Source organism: Crocodylus porosus, unplaced genomic scaffold, assembly GCF_001723895.1.
Source record: "Crocodylus porosus isolate Cpor-Errol unplaced genomic scaffold, CroPor_comp1, whole genome shotgun sequence".
Lineage (NCBI taxonomy): Eukaryota > Metazoa > Chordata > Crocodylia > Crocodylidae > Crocodylus > Crocodylus porosus.
In genome coordinates this window covers 64,630,980-64,647,414 of record NW_017728909.1, presented here as the reverse complement: position 1 = coordinate 64,647,414, position 16,435 = coordinate 64,630,980, and the positions used below count along the sequence as shown (strand labels likewise).

Below are 16,435 nucleotides of genomic sequence, written 5' to 3'. Positions count from 1 at the left end.
GCTGATACCATCTTGATAATTAAAGCAAAGACTATGGAAGTGAATACTGTTAGTGGGACATATTACATAAAAAGACTGTTTGCACACTCGACCATATGCTATGAGGAGGAAATTAGATGGCAGCTGATACCATCTTGATAATTAAAGCAAAGAATATGGAATGGCAATCGCTCACCTCAGTTTATTACTGCTGATGAGAAAATAAGTATAAGAGGTAAGCCAGACTATACTCCAAGGACATTATACAACAGACATATTAAATGGATCAGAAATCAAGCCTGGTCAGGGTCAATTTCAGTCTTAACTTGGAAAAGAATGAACTTCTCTCCAATGCTCTTCAAGAACTATAATAGTTTTCCCCAATATAAACAGAAAAGCTTTGGGTTCCATTTTAAACATCAAAACTTATAAGGTGGATAAGCAATACAAATGCAGCCTATATATTCAGTGAAGAACTGGACACAGTAGAAGAACCATACCAACCAAGGCAAGTAATAGACCAGGAAGCAGCAATTGGACCCTTGAACCACAAGATTCAGTTGAATATAGGATTTCCCATCTTGGAGACTACTGATCCAGTCCAGCATCCTATCTCTGCAAATGGATAATACCCAGAGCCTCACAGAAAAGTCCAAGAAAACCAATATTAGGCAATTAGCCCTCCTAATCTCCTACTGTTTGAAGTTAACTGTGAAAACTGAGTGAACGGAATTCTCAAACTGTTCTTTATCAGAAAGAGGTAGGCAGTCATTTTTTTTTAATCAGTTAGAAGGTATCATGTTCATTGAAAATGTTTACCCCTAAAAAATTATGGTCCACTCAGGCAACAACAGCGATAGTATTGCCAGTTCTCGCCTCCTTTCTATTCTCAAGACTTTGGTCAGGGCTTTAGTCAGCCTCACAGTGACATGAGAAGCTCTAGCTCCTTAAAACTCTTGTTCATGGTAATAAAACCTTTTTAACTACTCCAAACAAACAATACATACATTTCAGCAGCTATTTAAGCCAAGAAATATAACCCAAAATGTCAGAATCTAAAAAAGCCACAATCATGTTGAAAATAGCTGAGAAAAATCACTAAGTAATTATGTTGCACTGCAGCGGATCTGAAAAGTACACCATCTGAAATTGAAAAATACACTATTAAAGTGTACTATACTTTAATATCCCCCAAAATGCATTTTAGCATTTCTGCGCACTGTATATATATACAATTTATCTTACTGTCTCACACACCTGCATGTTATAAATATATTTAACACAAAAACCAATTTTACGGGTTTCATTAAATTAGAAGTCTGTACCTAATACACTTCCCTTCAGTGGCAGAAGTTAATACAGAAGGATTTGTTGGCTAGCTGTAGTACATAACAGAGCCAGAAAAAATATTCAAATATTTACATACTGTAGCACCAGAAAAATGTCTCATTTACACTGTGCCCAGAACCACAAAATTTATCAAATGAATTTCCAAACTTCCCCAACCAAAAAAAGACTACATGTCAAAAGATACTTTATGCAGTTCTATGCTTCATTCAATCATCATAATTTTACAGTTTCAATTCTTAGAGAACAAAAGTGCTCAGTTCCCTGAAATAAGATCACATACGCAAGTGCAGGTGGCAGCCCCTGGTTTCAAGAACATTTAATAAAGAGTAGAATAAAACAAAGCATCAAGTCTGTCAGACCAAGCTAACCTGCATTTGTGCACAACAAATTCCAAATTTCATAGGATCATGTGAAGGGACCTTAATGGATATTTAGTCCAAACCTCTAACAAAAATGCCATCTCTTCCCTGCTTAGAATGTCATTGGTATTATTCTGGTATTCCTATTTTGTTGTTTTATTTACTGTTAAACATAAAATTGTCACAAACTACCTAGTCCCTATATTATGAACTCCACAGGAGTATCCAAGTGGCTGTATATTTAAAAACTGTGACATGAAAGTAAAGATAATACTGGCCTGTGCCATTTTCCTTCTCTGATGATCATGTCATATTGCCTTTAGGTAATACTAAAAGTCTCATAAAGGAGGGTCCTCAAACCTTAGATAAAACTATGTAAATGTTTACTACTTAAATGTCCCAAAAATTACGTCTTAAACTGTAATTTTGAAGGGCAAGGCAAAATTACAGTTTCAATGGACAAACGTCCAATGTTATATATGGATCTATTCTTGTTCAAGCATATTCCCTAGCCGGCTTTAGAAACAACACTCATTCATATTTCATCCCTGACCTAGAAATATTCTTCTTGTGTGTGTGTCTGTGGCTACATACAGGTGTTACATACTGCTACAGGAATCATCATTCTCCTATTAGACCTGGCCAGCACAAATGTTCATTCAATTTCTCCTAAGGGAAACATGGGAGAAAGTTTGTCTTGTATAAATGCAATCAAGTCAATGGGTCAATCTGTGCATCCCATATTAAAAACATAGCATGTGATCAAGTATTGAGACTGTGTACAAATTCATCAACTCAAGATACTACATGGAGGTTGCACAGGCAATATTAGTTCTGGCGTTTCTTAATTTGAGTGCCTGACTTCACAGATGTCAGTGACATGCAGTAAACTGTTTTTTTTGCATACATCATACACCATTCCCCTGAAAAGACAGCAGCTGCATCAAGAGCTGGTAACTTCCACTGCTTCCCCTGGGTCACAAGATCCCCCTGTGGGAGCCTCATGGGAAGATTCAGGCCAGGCTGGGTCCAGTCTGCTATTTGGTGGCACCATAGTCCAGAAGGCCTGGGTTCAAGCTGCAAGAGACCTGACACCATAGAAACCACTAAAGCTATTCCAGAACACCGAACCACAAGTCTCTTTCACATATGACACCCTCAGGAGGACCAGGCAGTGAATATCAAGGGCTATAGGCTGTACAGGAGGGATAGGACAGGAAGGAAAGGTGTATGACACGCTACATTAAGGAGGAATACACATCCTCGTCAATTAGCAAAGAATCAGAGGAGGGACACTCTGAAGTGCTCTGGGTTAGAATACAAGGCAGTTGAGGGGAAAGAGATTTAACAGTGGGGGTCTACTACAGATCACCCAACCAAGAGGAAGAGCTAGACCAGGAATTCTTAAGTCAGCTCACAGAGGTAGTTAGGTCAAAGGATGTGGTCATCATGCATGACCTGAACTTTCCAGACATCTGCTGGGAAGAGCAGTCAGCCAGGTCTGACCGCTCACATAGGTTCCTAGCCCAAATGCAGGACCTCCATCTAACCCAGGAGGTGCACAGCCCCACCAGGGGAGACGCCTTGTTGGACCTAGTGCTGGCCACGGGTGACGACCTAGCAAGGGGACTGCAGGTGCTCAACCACCTGGGCAACAGAGCTCATCGCCTGCCGGAATTCACCATACAGCACAAGGTGGCAAAGGCGTACAGCAAGGCAGCAGCCCTAGATTTCAGGAGGGCGGATTTCAATGAGCTAAGGAGAATAGTCAGGGAAGCACTGAGGTTCCAGAGGGAAGGGGAGGGGAGGGGAGCCAGGTGTCCGAGAAGAGTGGTCGCTCCTTAAGGAGACGATTCTCCAAGCTCAAAGGGAGGTAATCCCAACATATATCAAAAGGGGGCAGGAGGGCAAAAGCCCCCATGGCTCACCAAAAGCATCCGACTTAGTCTCCTAGCTAAAAGGGCGGTGTACACCCAATGGAAAGGAGGGACCATCGCCAGGGAGGATTATACTGTGGTTGCTTGGGGATGCAGGGGGGCAGCCTGGAAGGCCAAGGTGGAGATGGAACTGGGACTAGCTTCCCAGATCAAGGACAACAAGAAATCCTGTTTTAAATACATAGGGCACAAAAAGAAGGTTCCGGGTAATGTGGGGCCCCTGCAGGACACGCTAAGAAATTTGGTCGTCACACCAGACAACAAAGCTAACATATTTAATGATTTCTTTGCCTCCATTTTCCTGAGCAGGGGCCGGAACAGCAATCCCCCTCTGGGCCCCCCTTACACCCCAGGGGAGACACACCTAGGCCAAGGGTTAGCAAGGAATTAGTCAGGGAATTTGTAGAGGGACTAGATGTATTCAAATCAGCTGGTCCAGATGATCTCCATCCTAGAGTACTGAGGGAATTAGCTGAGGTCATTGCGGGACCCCTGGCATGGCTTTATGAGCACTCGTGGTGCTCTGGTGTGGTGCCAGAGGACTGGAAGAGGGCCGATGTGGTTCCCATCTTCAAAAAAGGGAGGAAGGAGGACCCAGGAAACTATAGGCCACTTAGTCTTACCTCAATCCTGGGCAAGCTTTTTGAGAGAATTATTTTGGCACATGTCTATGAGGGGCCAGCAGGGGAGATTATGCTTAGGGGCAACCAACACGGGTTCATTAGAGGCAGGTCCTATCAGACCAACCTGGTGGCCTTCTACGACCAGGTCACCAAATCCTTAGATTCAGGGGTAGCAGTAGACAGTCTTCCTGGACTTCCGGAAGGCCTTCGACACCGTCTCTCACCCCGTTCTCATTAAGAAACTGGGGACTGTGGTGTCAACACCCACACAGTCAAATGAGTCGCCAACTGACTGGAGGGTCGCACCCAGAGAGTGGTAGTGGACAGGTAATTTTCAACCTGGAGGGATGTGGGCAGTGGGGTTCCACAGGGCTCGGTGTTTGAGCCCACACTGTTCAACATCTTCTTCAGTGACTTGGATGAGGGGGTAAAAAGCACCCTGTTCAAATCTACTGATGACAGTAAGATGTGGGGGGTTGTGGGTATGTTAGAAGGGAGGAACAGGCTGCAATCAGACCTAGACAGGTTACGGGGTGGGCGGATGAGAATAGGATGGGATTCAGCACGGACAAGTGCAAGGTGATGCACCTGGGGAGGAACAACCAGCAGCATACCTATAGGCTGGGGAACTCCCGTCTCGTCAGTACAGAGGCAGAAAAGGATCTTGGGAGTCATCATTGATGCCAAGATGAACATGGGCTGGGATACAGTCAGGAAGGGCAACCGCACCTTGTCATGCATCCACAGATGCCTCTCAAGCACATCCAAGGAGGTGATACTACCCCTCTATGCGGCACTGGTCAGGCCACAGCGGGAGTACTGTGTCCAGTTCTGGGTGCCGCACTTCAAGAGGGATGTGGACAACATGGAGAGGGTTCAGAGGAGGGCCACTCGCATGATCAACAGGCAGTGGGGCAGGCCCTACGAGGAGGGGCTAAGGGACCTGAACGTGTTCAGCCTCTACATGAGAAGGCGGAGGGAGAATCTAGTGGCCTGTTACAAACTAGTCACAGGGACCAGCAGGCATTGAGGGAGTCCCTGTTCCCCCAAGCACTACCAGAAGTGATTAGGAATAATGGTCACAAACTGGCAGAGGGTAGATTTAGGCTAGATATCAGGAGACACTACTTCATTGTCAGGGCGGCTAGGATCTGGAACCAACTGCCAAAGGAAGTAGTGCTGGCTCCTACCCTAGGGGTCTTTAAGAGGAGGCTAGATGTACACCTTGCTGGGGTTGTTTGACCCCAGTACTCTTTCCTGCCATGGCAGGGGGCTGGACTCAATGATCTGCTCAGGTCCCTTCCGACCCTACAAAGTATGAAACATCCTTCCAATGACAACACTGTTCTATGACATCTCCAAAAGTAATTATGATTTTCCAAGCTCAGGGTGCACTCATACTTCTAGTCAGAATAGCTTTATGTAAATTAAGTACAATCAGCAAAAACAAGAAAAATAAATCAAGTGTCCATGAGAGAGTTGTATATGTCCCTTCTGGATTACATCATCACAGATAATCCCAACAGAAAGCAAATGCTTCAATGTTTAAAGACTGAGTTTACAGAAAACAAAACAGCAGCAGTAACTAAGTTACATGAAGTCCTGCCTGCAACTATTTTTTTAACTGCACTTATGCATGCTTTCTGCTGGTTTTCATCCAGTTTATGTTATTAATATTTGTTATTATCTATCAATGTGTACACTTGGAGTTTTTAAAGAGCCAGTTTCACAAAGCTAAATGCAATTACAAGCCAAATCATCTGGGAGAAAATTTAAAATAGAAAAATATGAACAGTAATCTGGAGCTGGTTGAGAACATTTTACCAGACAAGAAGCCACAATCAAAAGCCCAAAGAGGCTTGTTAAAAATCCATCTTGGGATAAAATGGAAGGATGGAGCAGTTATAATGTTTTTACTTGCACATATACATAGGAGAAAACTACATGCAACATACAGGATAAAGGGGATGAGTCAGAAAATATGAATTGTAGAAAACTGATACGGAAAGCCAAAAAAACAAGAAATTTGTGGCCAGAATTAAGGACAGTAAGGAGGAGTTTAAAATGAATAATCTAATAGATTCATAGATTTAAGGCAGGAAGGACATACAGAGGTGAAGTGACTTACACAGTGATAAAGAACAATACGTTCTCATCTTTCTCCAAGAACTTTGATGTTTCTTAGTAACGATTAGTTTGTTTTCCTTTTAAACATGCATTGAAATCATTCAGGTACCAAAAAGACTACTCTGAGGAAAGCAGGGCCAGAGGGCAATCCACACAACCAGGTATAACTGTAAATCATCATAGATAAGCCAGGCCAGCCAGCCAGAAACAAAATCCATATGACAACTCAAGGAAAGGAAAATGCTAATAAGTAGGTTCAGTCTTTTAATTCCTGAATCTGCTTTACACACACTGCAGTTTGGATAATTACTAGCAATTCAGAAATGTAAACAATCGCTCATTTTTAATATAATAATGAAGACTTTGCGCAACTAATTAAGGTTCAGTCCTACAAAAACTAACTTTGATCTTCTGGATTCAGGAATAATTCATTTCATGACCAAACAAGCTTTGGCTAGAGTTTTATCCTTTTACAATAAGTCAGGGGTTGTCAACCGGGGGTACATGTACCCCCCGGGGTAGCTGGGAAGGCTCTAAGGGGTATGTGCAGGAGGGTCAGGACAGAGTACCGCCCACCCCATGCCACTGCTGCCCAGGAGCATGGCGGGGAGGGGGTGGGAAGTTCACAGATGGCGGCTGCCACCACTACCCATGACCCCGCTCCACATCCAACTGCATGCCACCTTCTCCCCCCACTCCTTGTCTGGCCACTGGGGGTACACCAATTAAAAAAAGTTTGAAAATCCCTGCTATAAGTTATCAGAAAGGTAGTACTGGCAGCACTAAAAGATCTACAGATCTAAGGTAGAGTCCATTTTATAGTATAGAGCAAAACTACAAGGTGTTGACCCCCCGCACCCTGCCACATGGTTCGTTCTAAAATAAAAAAGATATCTAATTACTTTTTTAACTAGTTTTTATTTCTAGCTAATCTACAAGATCTGCAGTTGCCATAGGCAGGTGGAATGAACAGAATATGTTCTTGCAGGAAGAATGAGGTAGATAACCTAAATTACTATTTGTTGCCCTGATCTTTGAAAAAATAAAAAGGAAAATGGATCTCCCCGTTAAGAAAATTGTAAATACTGGGCTAATAAAAAAAAAAAAAAAACAATTTTGGCTTCTAACAACTCACAGCCTAGCTGATACTCCCTAGATGCATTAGCATTACTCAAACAGAATAAGGGGCAAAATCCAAAAGTATTCCCAGATTACTTTCCCAGCCATTGCTTCATTTTATCTATTTTTGGTATCATCATATACAGTGTTCTGTTTTACTTCCCTTTAAACTGGAATGTGCAGTCTTATGTTATGATTTTAGCAAAAAAATATAAATTATTAATACATTTTACATATAATTTGCATTATTCATTTTATAGCATTGTTTTATCAAATGCAATAAATAAATATCACTACTAGCTATTCCATGCCAACTGTACCTTTTGTTGGCTCTCGATTTAGGATCCAGGTGCCTTGTTCCACCCTCAGACTGACCACTCAATCACAGGCAAATTTATTGATACACAGTGATAACAAAAAAGAAACCATACAAATAATCAAGCAATTCTAAAGCTACCAATTCTAGGGCTGCCAACAGAATCAAAGTACATCTGGCCAGGATGCAGGCTTCACTCTGAGGCTCTCTTTTAGGTGTCAGACGTCAGCAGCCTGGAGGTGGGATGCCAAGGCCCACATGCCGTGCCCCGCTCCCGCATGGGGTGGATGAGACAGGTTGGTGGTATGCTCTGTCCATGGTGGCTTCAGGGACTCCTCTCAGGGAGGAGGATGGGGAGAGATCCTTTGTTACTCTCAAGTATCTGCTTTTGTATTCTCCTTCCCTTCTGATGACTCCTGGTTACTCTTCATCCATGGTTATCACTGATTGGTCTCTCTCTGTGGTCATCACACTGTCCATATAGTTCATCACATGCACACCCTTCCCAAAACAGGAATTTCAGGTCTCTCTCTGGCCTTATGAGCTGGTTCCACCTCATCTCATGTTATGGAACATGCCCCCAGTTTCTCAGACTATGTGTACTTGTTTGTTAGACAAACAATATATATATTAGTTTCTCTGCTTTCAGAAGCAGACAGGCTGTCTAACAAATAAATATACAACAATAAGAATAATTATTATTATTATTACTATAATATATACTGATTCCCAAAAAGTAAACCTTTAAATACCATTCTTATGCTGTCACCTTTACCTACATGCATGCTTAGAGCAAGGGTAATATTTTTTGTTCCATATATACACATCTCAATCCAAGATAATACTGCCTGGAAAGAGAAGCAAAACCAGATCAGCTTGAGAGCTGATCAACTAAATGACTAGCAATGTGGAAGAAATTTAACAATAGCATAGCCACTTTGCAAATTTCTTATCTGCTATACAACAAACACTAGACCTACAACACAGATTACTGATGAAATTTTTCTTCTTACAGGAAGTTGAGAAGCAATTACTTTAGCATCATTGACATTCCCAAGAAGGTAAAAAAGAAACAAGGCCTAGATTTTATTGAGGTTTTCCTCAGAAATGGCCTGAAAAAGCCTGATAAACCTGCGCTGGAAGTGGAAAGAGCATACAGGTTTCCAGCCTTTGCACAGGGAACGCAATCCAGAGAGGGCACAGTGCAAGACAGGGCTACAGAGAGCCTGAGCGCCAGAGAGGGCGCAATGCAAGACAGGGTTGCAGAGAGCCTGAGCGCCAGAGAGGGCGCAGTGCAAGACAGGGGCAGTGGAGAGCCCAGGGAGAACAAGAGGGGGGCCAAAGGGTAACGAGACACACACTGGAAAAGGCTAGAGCCTCAGAGTCAAACCCTGTTTGGTGGGTTCCGGACAAGGAGGCCTAGCTACAGAAAACAGGGGTCAGACCCGGGTGGGCAAAAAACCCCAACATACAAGGCATAATAGGCAGTCTCCCACTCATAAGAACAACAACAATAATTTCCATGAAGACATGGCAAGCGAGTAGTGGGCAGGACATAAGAGTTCCAAAACAGAGTCCAAAGGCACCCCACGTATAGCACAGTTTAAAAGGGAAGATGGCCCTGGGGAGAGCGACCTGTTACAGGGCTCCAGAAGTGGTCCCCATGGTCCCCCATCAGCAGATCACACCAACAGTGGGGGGATCCCCCATGGCCACTCACACCAACCTAGAAGTGCCAGTAGTGTGTCACTGGCAATCCTGGGCTGGCATAATCAGCCACAGGGGAACCCCCCCAGTCGCTGAATGGCTGCTGGGGGGGGGGGGGTAAGTGCCCCCCCATGACTCAGGAGGCACCATGGTTACCTATTAGGGCTGTGCGAAGCTTCGGTCCTGATTCAATTCGATATTCAGCCCAATTCAGTGGCTGAATCTCCAAATCTGAATCGAATCAGGAGACCCTTTAATCTCTCCAAATTAAATCAGAACTCTCCAAATCAATTCAAAGGGATTCAGAAATTCAGACAGACACAACTTTAAATGTTTTTTCTACATACACCTTAAGGTACCCAACAGCTCATGAATGCTAAGATCTGTAGGATGCTCCGTCTGCCACAGCAAGCATAGAGGGAGTCCCAGCATGCTCGGCAGCAGACCCAGAAGTGGACCAGAAGCACTTCCGATCCAGTTTTGGGTTCCCTGCCAAGCTCTCATGGGGCCCCCCCACACTCCTATAGGATGCTGTATCCACCCCACCATCACAACATTCACGAGCCATGCCTAGTACCTCAAGGTATGTAGAAAAAAATTTATAGCTGTGTCTACAGCCAAATCGCTGATTCTCCAAATCTTTAGATTTGGATTCAGCCAAATCAAATTGGGAACAGTGAAGTGAATTAATAAATCAAATCACTTTTCCCGATTTGGGCCAAATCTGAATAGAATACAGTCTGTTTCACACACCCCTATTATCTATGTAATCATTTGCTTTTCAACATGGGACAGCTCCAACTACTATGCTTAGGTCAATATTTCTGACCTATATTAAACATTTGAAAGAAACTTGTCTCTGTGTTACAAAGTACACACTAAGATTATTTTCCTTTAGGTACTATATTGAAAGCTCAGCTGAGTCAGCATGAAGGTTGCACATCTAAGCCGTACAGTTTGACTAAAGGTGGAAGAAAACTGAATTTCACAAGTGGCAACAAACTGAAAAGCATACATTTAAACAGAGACACATGTTGCTTTGACAGCAGACATATCCAGATCCAAAATAAAATTATGTAGGAAAGAGACAAGGCCAGAACTTGAGTGGTACATGTCACCTGATAAATAAGAAAGAGGGAGCATTCGAGGAAGAAGAAAACATTAATAATATGTATTTAGAACCTGAGAGACAACTTTTGAGACCTGACTGTATAAATATCAGCTTTTAAAAAGTTGTGTGCATTTGTGTACATATACCCCATCCAGGATACACCAGAAACGAAATAAAAGTGGCCTAGACTTACTGGTTTAATTGAAGAGGGAAATGGAGGCGGAAATGAATGCACATGAAAAATATCATCCCTACATAGAAAGCCTATGTACTGAAATGGAGGGAAAAGAGACTGTGTGGTGTTCTTTGCCAAGTGAACATGGGTTTCATGACTTATCGGGTGATCTCCCATTTGGAACAGATACTAGTCGTGACCCACAGTCAAATGAGTCGCTAACCGGCTAGAGGGCCACACCCAGAGAGTGGTGGTGGATGGGTCATTTTTGACCTGGAGGGATGTGGGCAGTGGGGTCCCCCAGGGCTCGGTCCTCGGGCCCGCACCATTCAACATCTTCTTCAGTGACTTGGATGAGGTGGTAAAAAGCACCCTGTTCAAATTTTCTGATGACACTAAGATGTGGGGGGATGTGGGCATGCTAGAAGGGAGGAATAGGCTGCAATCAGACTAGACAGGTTACAGGGGTGAGCAGATGAGAACAGGATGGGTTTCAACACTGACAAGTGCAAGGTGATGCACCTTGGGAGGAAGAACCAGCAGCATACCTACAGGCTGGGGAATTCCCTTCTCGTCAGTGCAGAGGCAGAAAAGGATCTTGGAATCACTATTGATGCCAAAATGAACATAGGCCAGCTGTGTGGGGATGGAGTCAGGGAGGCCAACCATACCTTGGACCTGCTCAAGATGCATCTGTGGATGCATGACAAGGAGGTGATCCTCCCCCTCTTTGCGACAGTGGTCAGGCCACAGCTGGAGTACTGCATCCAGTTGAGGGTACTGCACCTCAAGAGGGATGTGGACAACATGGAGACGGTCCAGAGAATGGCCACTCGCATGATCAGCAGGCAGCGAGGCAGGCCAGGCCCTACAAGGAGAGGCTAAGGGACCTGAACCTGTTCAGCCTCCACAAGAGAAGGCTGAGGGGGAATTAGTGGCCTGTTACAAACTAGTCACAGAGGACCAGCAGGCATTGGGGGAGTCCCTGTTCCCCCGAGCACTACCAGGAGTGACTAGAAATAATGGTCACAAACTGGCAGAGGGTAGATTCAGACTAGACATTAGGAGGCGCTACTTCAGTCAGGGCGGCTAGGATCTGGAACCAACTTCCAAGAGATGTGGTGCAGGCTCCTACCCTGGGGGTTTTTAAGAGGAGGTTGGATGAACACCTTGCTGGGATCGTTTGACCCCAGAACTTTTTCCTGCCATGGCAGGGGGTTGGACTTAATAATCTGCTCAGGTCCCTTCCGACCCTACCAACTATGAAACTATCTTCTGAGACTTTTTCCGTCACTTCTTACACTGCTATAGACAGCGTTGGACTGAAAAACAGCTAATACACTAGATTGTCACTGCCGTGGTATTAGCAAGCCCAAAAATTAACTAGCTTCCATTGAGACTTCTGTGGCTGCTATTAGGAATCTTGTAATTAAGGGAAGCTAGTCAATAGCATAGCTAAAATTTGCAGCTGTGAAAAAAAGGAGCGAGGGCAGCCTGACATGGCCTATAGCAGGCATGGGCAATTATTTCAGGCAGAGGCCTGCTTACCAAGTTTTGGCAAGTCATCAAGGGCCACATAACAGGCAGCCAGGGGCAGATGAATATTAATTTTCTAAATGCTTCAGGGGCCCTGCAGGCTGAACAGAATGGCCTGGTAGGCCACATCCAGCCTTTGGGCCACATTTTGCCCATCCCATGACTATAGGCTCTGTCAATTCTAAGGCTCCTGGCAGCAGCCCTTGGACAGCTGCTTCCCCTTTAGCCTTACTGGCCCCAGTTACTATGCAACTAAGTGGCAGACAATCAATTTACAATTTTATTAGTGAATGTTAAAAAGTCATAGTTATTTACATGGCTTTGTAGAGACTGAAGAGAATGTAGGACTCTACTCCTGCTAGCTACATGGGACATAGATTGTATCAGGTTATGCCTCCTTGGACCATGCCAAGACATGTAGTTGATCACACAGCCAATGTGAGCCTGAGTATAATGGGTTAAAAAGTTCCAATGCCATGGTGTGAGGAAGAGAGCTAAGACCCCACACATGGTCACTATACTAGTACAAAGTTGCAAGGTGGCTGGACATTCAGACAGTGGATTTAGCCTGCAGTGCATAACTGCCAAACAGCAGGGCCCAAAGATGCCAGGCACTTCAGTTAAAGCAGCGGGCTTCCATAAGTGAGAGGCACTCTCAGAAGATGCCAGCTTCCCTTTCCCTTGGTTTTGGATGAGGAAAATAAGGCAATTCTTTCCTTGCAGTGACCTCAAAAAGACCAGAGCTGGGCAGAATGCTTGCAACACCAGGAATCCCTATGTGAAGTCTTGGGGTTTATCATAAGGCATAGCTAGCTGTGCTGGTCTCCTTATATTCTGCTTTCCGCACCTTCTGTCACAGCGTCTGATGAAGTAAGCTATAGCTCATGAAAGTGTGTGATATAATCTCCGAACCACATGAGGTACACCACACACCCTGTGGTTGAGGGACTGCAACTCACAACAGACATGCACACGCATACAACAGCAGATATGGCAGAGGGGAAGGGGTAGTGGTGGTACACTTGACCTCCTTCTCAATTCCTGCTCAACCCAAAGTTTAAAATGAAGTGCCTGGCAGTGATAGAAAGGCTTCTATTCAGGCAGTGATGAGGGAGTCACTTGATTTCACAACTCATTAAAATTACTTGATTCTTTCTAAACTCTTTATTCCACAGCTGTTAACCACCTTATCTTTTTAATGGCCTTAAATGTTCCACTAATCAAGCTATTATTTCTTCCACAATTCTGCTGTCTGCTAGCGATTTCTAGTAGTGTAGCTCCTACTCCACAACCCTGCAGACTCTTTTTAACTCTAGCTAAAAACATTAAACTCCAGTGTGGAAATAACTTTTGGGGCCCTATTACAAATGCAGGTATTTGCAAGCTTTTGGGGCACATGTGCCCTTCCTCAGGCATAGGAGAATGCAAAGACATATTCACAACATTTTCTGAAATAGCTTATTCCTCTTTTCCATCATACCACTTATTGATTAAACTTGCACCCAGGTGACCACTCAAGACATCATTAACCGGTTAATTACACCCAAAGTGTAATGTGCAGCTCGGTCTTTAGTGAAGCATTGGCTGCATTGCCAAGACACTCAAGACAGCTTGACCTGATTTTACAAATCTGAAAGAGGAGTGCATTCAATCCTCATTACCCCAGGCCTAAGGAAACAACATCTTTTGACTTTTGTTTGTTTTGTTTTGGGGTTTTTGTGGGGGGTTGCCTAGCACATTGCATTTCTTAACACAGAACATGCAACAAAGACAATCAATACCCGCACCAACAAAACTGCATTTGCTTTCACTTGCAGTAAAGTGAAGAATGCAGCCCTAGGTCTCCCCTCGCCCCCAGCAAAATGTCCAATTTATTTATTACCTGGAGAAAAACCTGTGCAGTGTTATAGCTCCCTACCATCCGTCCCCCCTCTGCAAAATCGTAAATCAGCTTGCAGGTAAACACATGCACACACTAGTTAGTTTCTAAGGTGCAATTCTACCCTGCCTTTATCTTGTGATCCATGTGTGCCCACCTCACAGCCCAACCAGTACACAGTCTCCCTGGGAAGGGGGGCTCAGGGCACCCGAGCCTAACTGAGAGCACGCAGGGTAAAGCCCACAGGCTATGCAATGGGGTCAGGCATGGGGCATCCTGGTGCCACAAAGGGAACTGGATTGCATTGGCCGCTTTCACACCCAACGGGTAACTGGCAGGTACCAAGAGGCACAGGCGGGTGCAGGGCACGCAGCTCCCTGCAGTGCGCCAGCCAGTATTGCCAGGTCTTAAATGTGAAGTTATTGATTTGGAAGCTCAAAATTATTGTATTCACTGAAAAATTATCATATACTATATACATATATGCACACACACATCTTATTTACTTCCAGTTGATCACTGTAACTCGAGTGAGTTGTAGGATTCCTGTATTTGAAGGCAAGCAGTCATAAGCAAGTGCTGATAGTAAAACTAAAAGCCAGTTAAGGCTCCCTGGGAATGACTTGGGTTGTGCACATGAGGCACCGCTTACCTGCCTCAAAACTCCCGTACATTTTGAACACTGATCGTACGTCGGACAGCAGTTGACATTATCATGTAAATACGGTAGCGCCGGTACGCCTGGCGCAGGCGCAGATCGCGGCTCCGCCCCTGCAGCGCGAGGCCATGCCTAGAACAAGTTGGAGCTCAGAACGTCTCACCGCCCAACCGCCACTCACGGCTCAGGTGCACTGCCTGCCGCCGCGCGCTTGTGCTCCGCGGCGCGCTGGAGGCGAGGGTTACCTTGTCCGCGGGCGATCCCCGGCGGCTCAGGCCCCGGGCGCTCATGGCCCACTCGGCATCGGCCGCTGGGACGCTGCTCCGCAGGGGGCAAAGCAGCAGACGCCTCGCACGTCTCCCAGGCAACACTGCCGCCGGGCAGCGGGTCCTGGAAGACCCCGCGGCAGCTCCCCACGAAGCAGCCGGGGCGCGAGGGGAGTCCGCTCGTCTCGCACCGCGCGGCTGCCCACGGGTCTGCTGGCTCTTGCGGTGTCTCCGCGCGGGGAACGAGTGGGACGCAGTACAGTTCCCCGGCAAGTTTGTTTATGCAGCTGCCAGGACCAGACCGCCCGGACGGAAGTGCCCTCGCCACCGCCTCCTGCGCATGCGCAAGGCTCCGGCTTCGTAGCATTTGCGCAGGCGCCGAGTGGCTGGTTGCGGGGTGTGGGTCTCGTGTGGCAGCGTCGGGGCCATGGGCAAGCTCAACGTGGTAATGCTGCGGTACCTCGCGCGGGACCACTTCCGGGTGCTGACTGCGGTAAGGAACGGCCTGGCTGCCTTCGTTGTGTGTCTGGGAGGGGCTCCCTGCTGGATGGGAGACCGCGGCGCGCCGGGAGAAGGAAGGCTGCGGTGTCCAAATATTCAGACCCGTTTCCTGCCACTGCGGCAGATTCATTCTCCCCTCTGGATACAGGCGGCCAGAACTGGCCTGGGTGCCCCGCCCTGCGTGGAAGGCTTCCTGTGAGATTTCATTTCAACTCATCCATTGAAAAGCAAACACTTTGAGGGAGATGCAGCCACCAGTCATCTCATTGCATTGCATGAGCTGTCACAGGGCAGGCCTGACTGGCATGAGCTGAAGAAGCTGATGGCCAAAAGCAGCTGCTCTAATACAGGCACTGCTGGGAGCAAATCCTTTGCAACAACCTGTCCCCGTTCCTGTACTGCTCCCATCACTGTGGTACGGAACACAAAAGAATCTCCTTAGTAAATCTGAAGCTTCCAGGAGCAACAAAGTGAAACTTAGAGAAGAAAACATCATTATAACACAACGGCTAAAGTTGTGATTCTCAATTGGAGTCCCTTGAGATCTTTTCAAGAGTGCCATGTGTTGGGCTGAAATTCAAGCCCTACTTCTCTGAGGGCAGGGGGAACTATGTGATTAACCCACAGCATTCGTCCAATAATAAGCAGTCAGAAGCTTTAATGACTACAAAAATATCAACTAAGTAAAAACAACTGATCCAGAGGAGGGCCACTCGCATGATCAGGGGACAGCAGGGCAGGCCCTATGAGGAGAGGCTACGGGACCTGAACCTGTTCAGCCTCCAAAAGAGA

General features: G+C 45.6%; 1 protein-coding gene across 1 annotated transcript in view; it reads left to right on the top strand.

Annotated features, from left to right (window-relative positions):
* Positions 1–15,528: 15,528 nt before the first annotated feature.
* RIOK2 (RIO kinase 2) overlaps positions 15,529–16,435 on the top strand; it is a 23,155-nt gene continuing 22,248 nt past the window's right edge. The window contains exon 1 of the mRNA XM_019532409.1: positions 15,529–15,635. Coding sequence (XP_019387954.1) covers positions 15,570–15,635 — 66 coding nt within the window. The 5' untranslated portion in view covers positions 15,529–15,569. The remainder of the gene's footprint in view (positions 15,636–16,435) is intronic.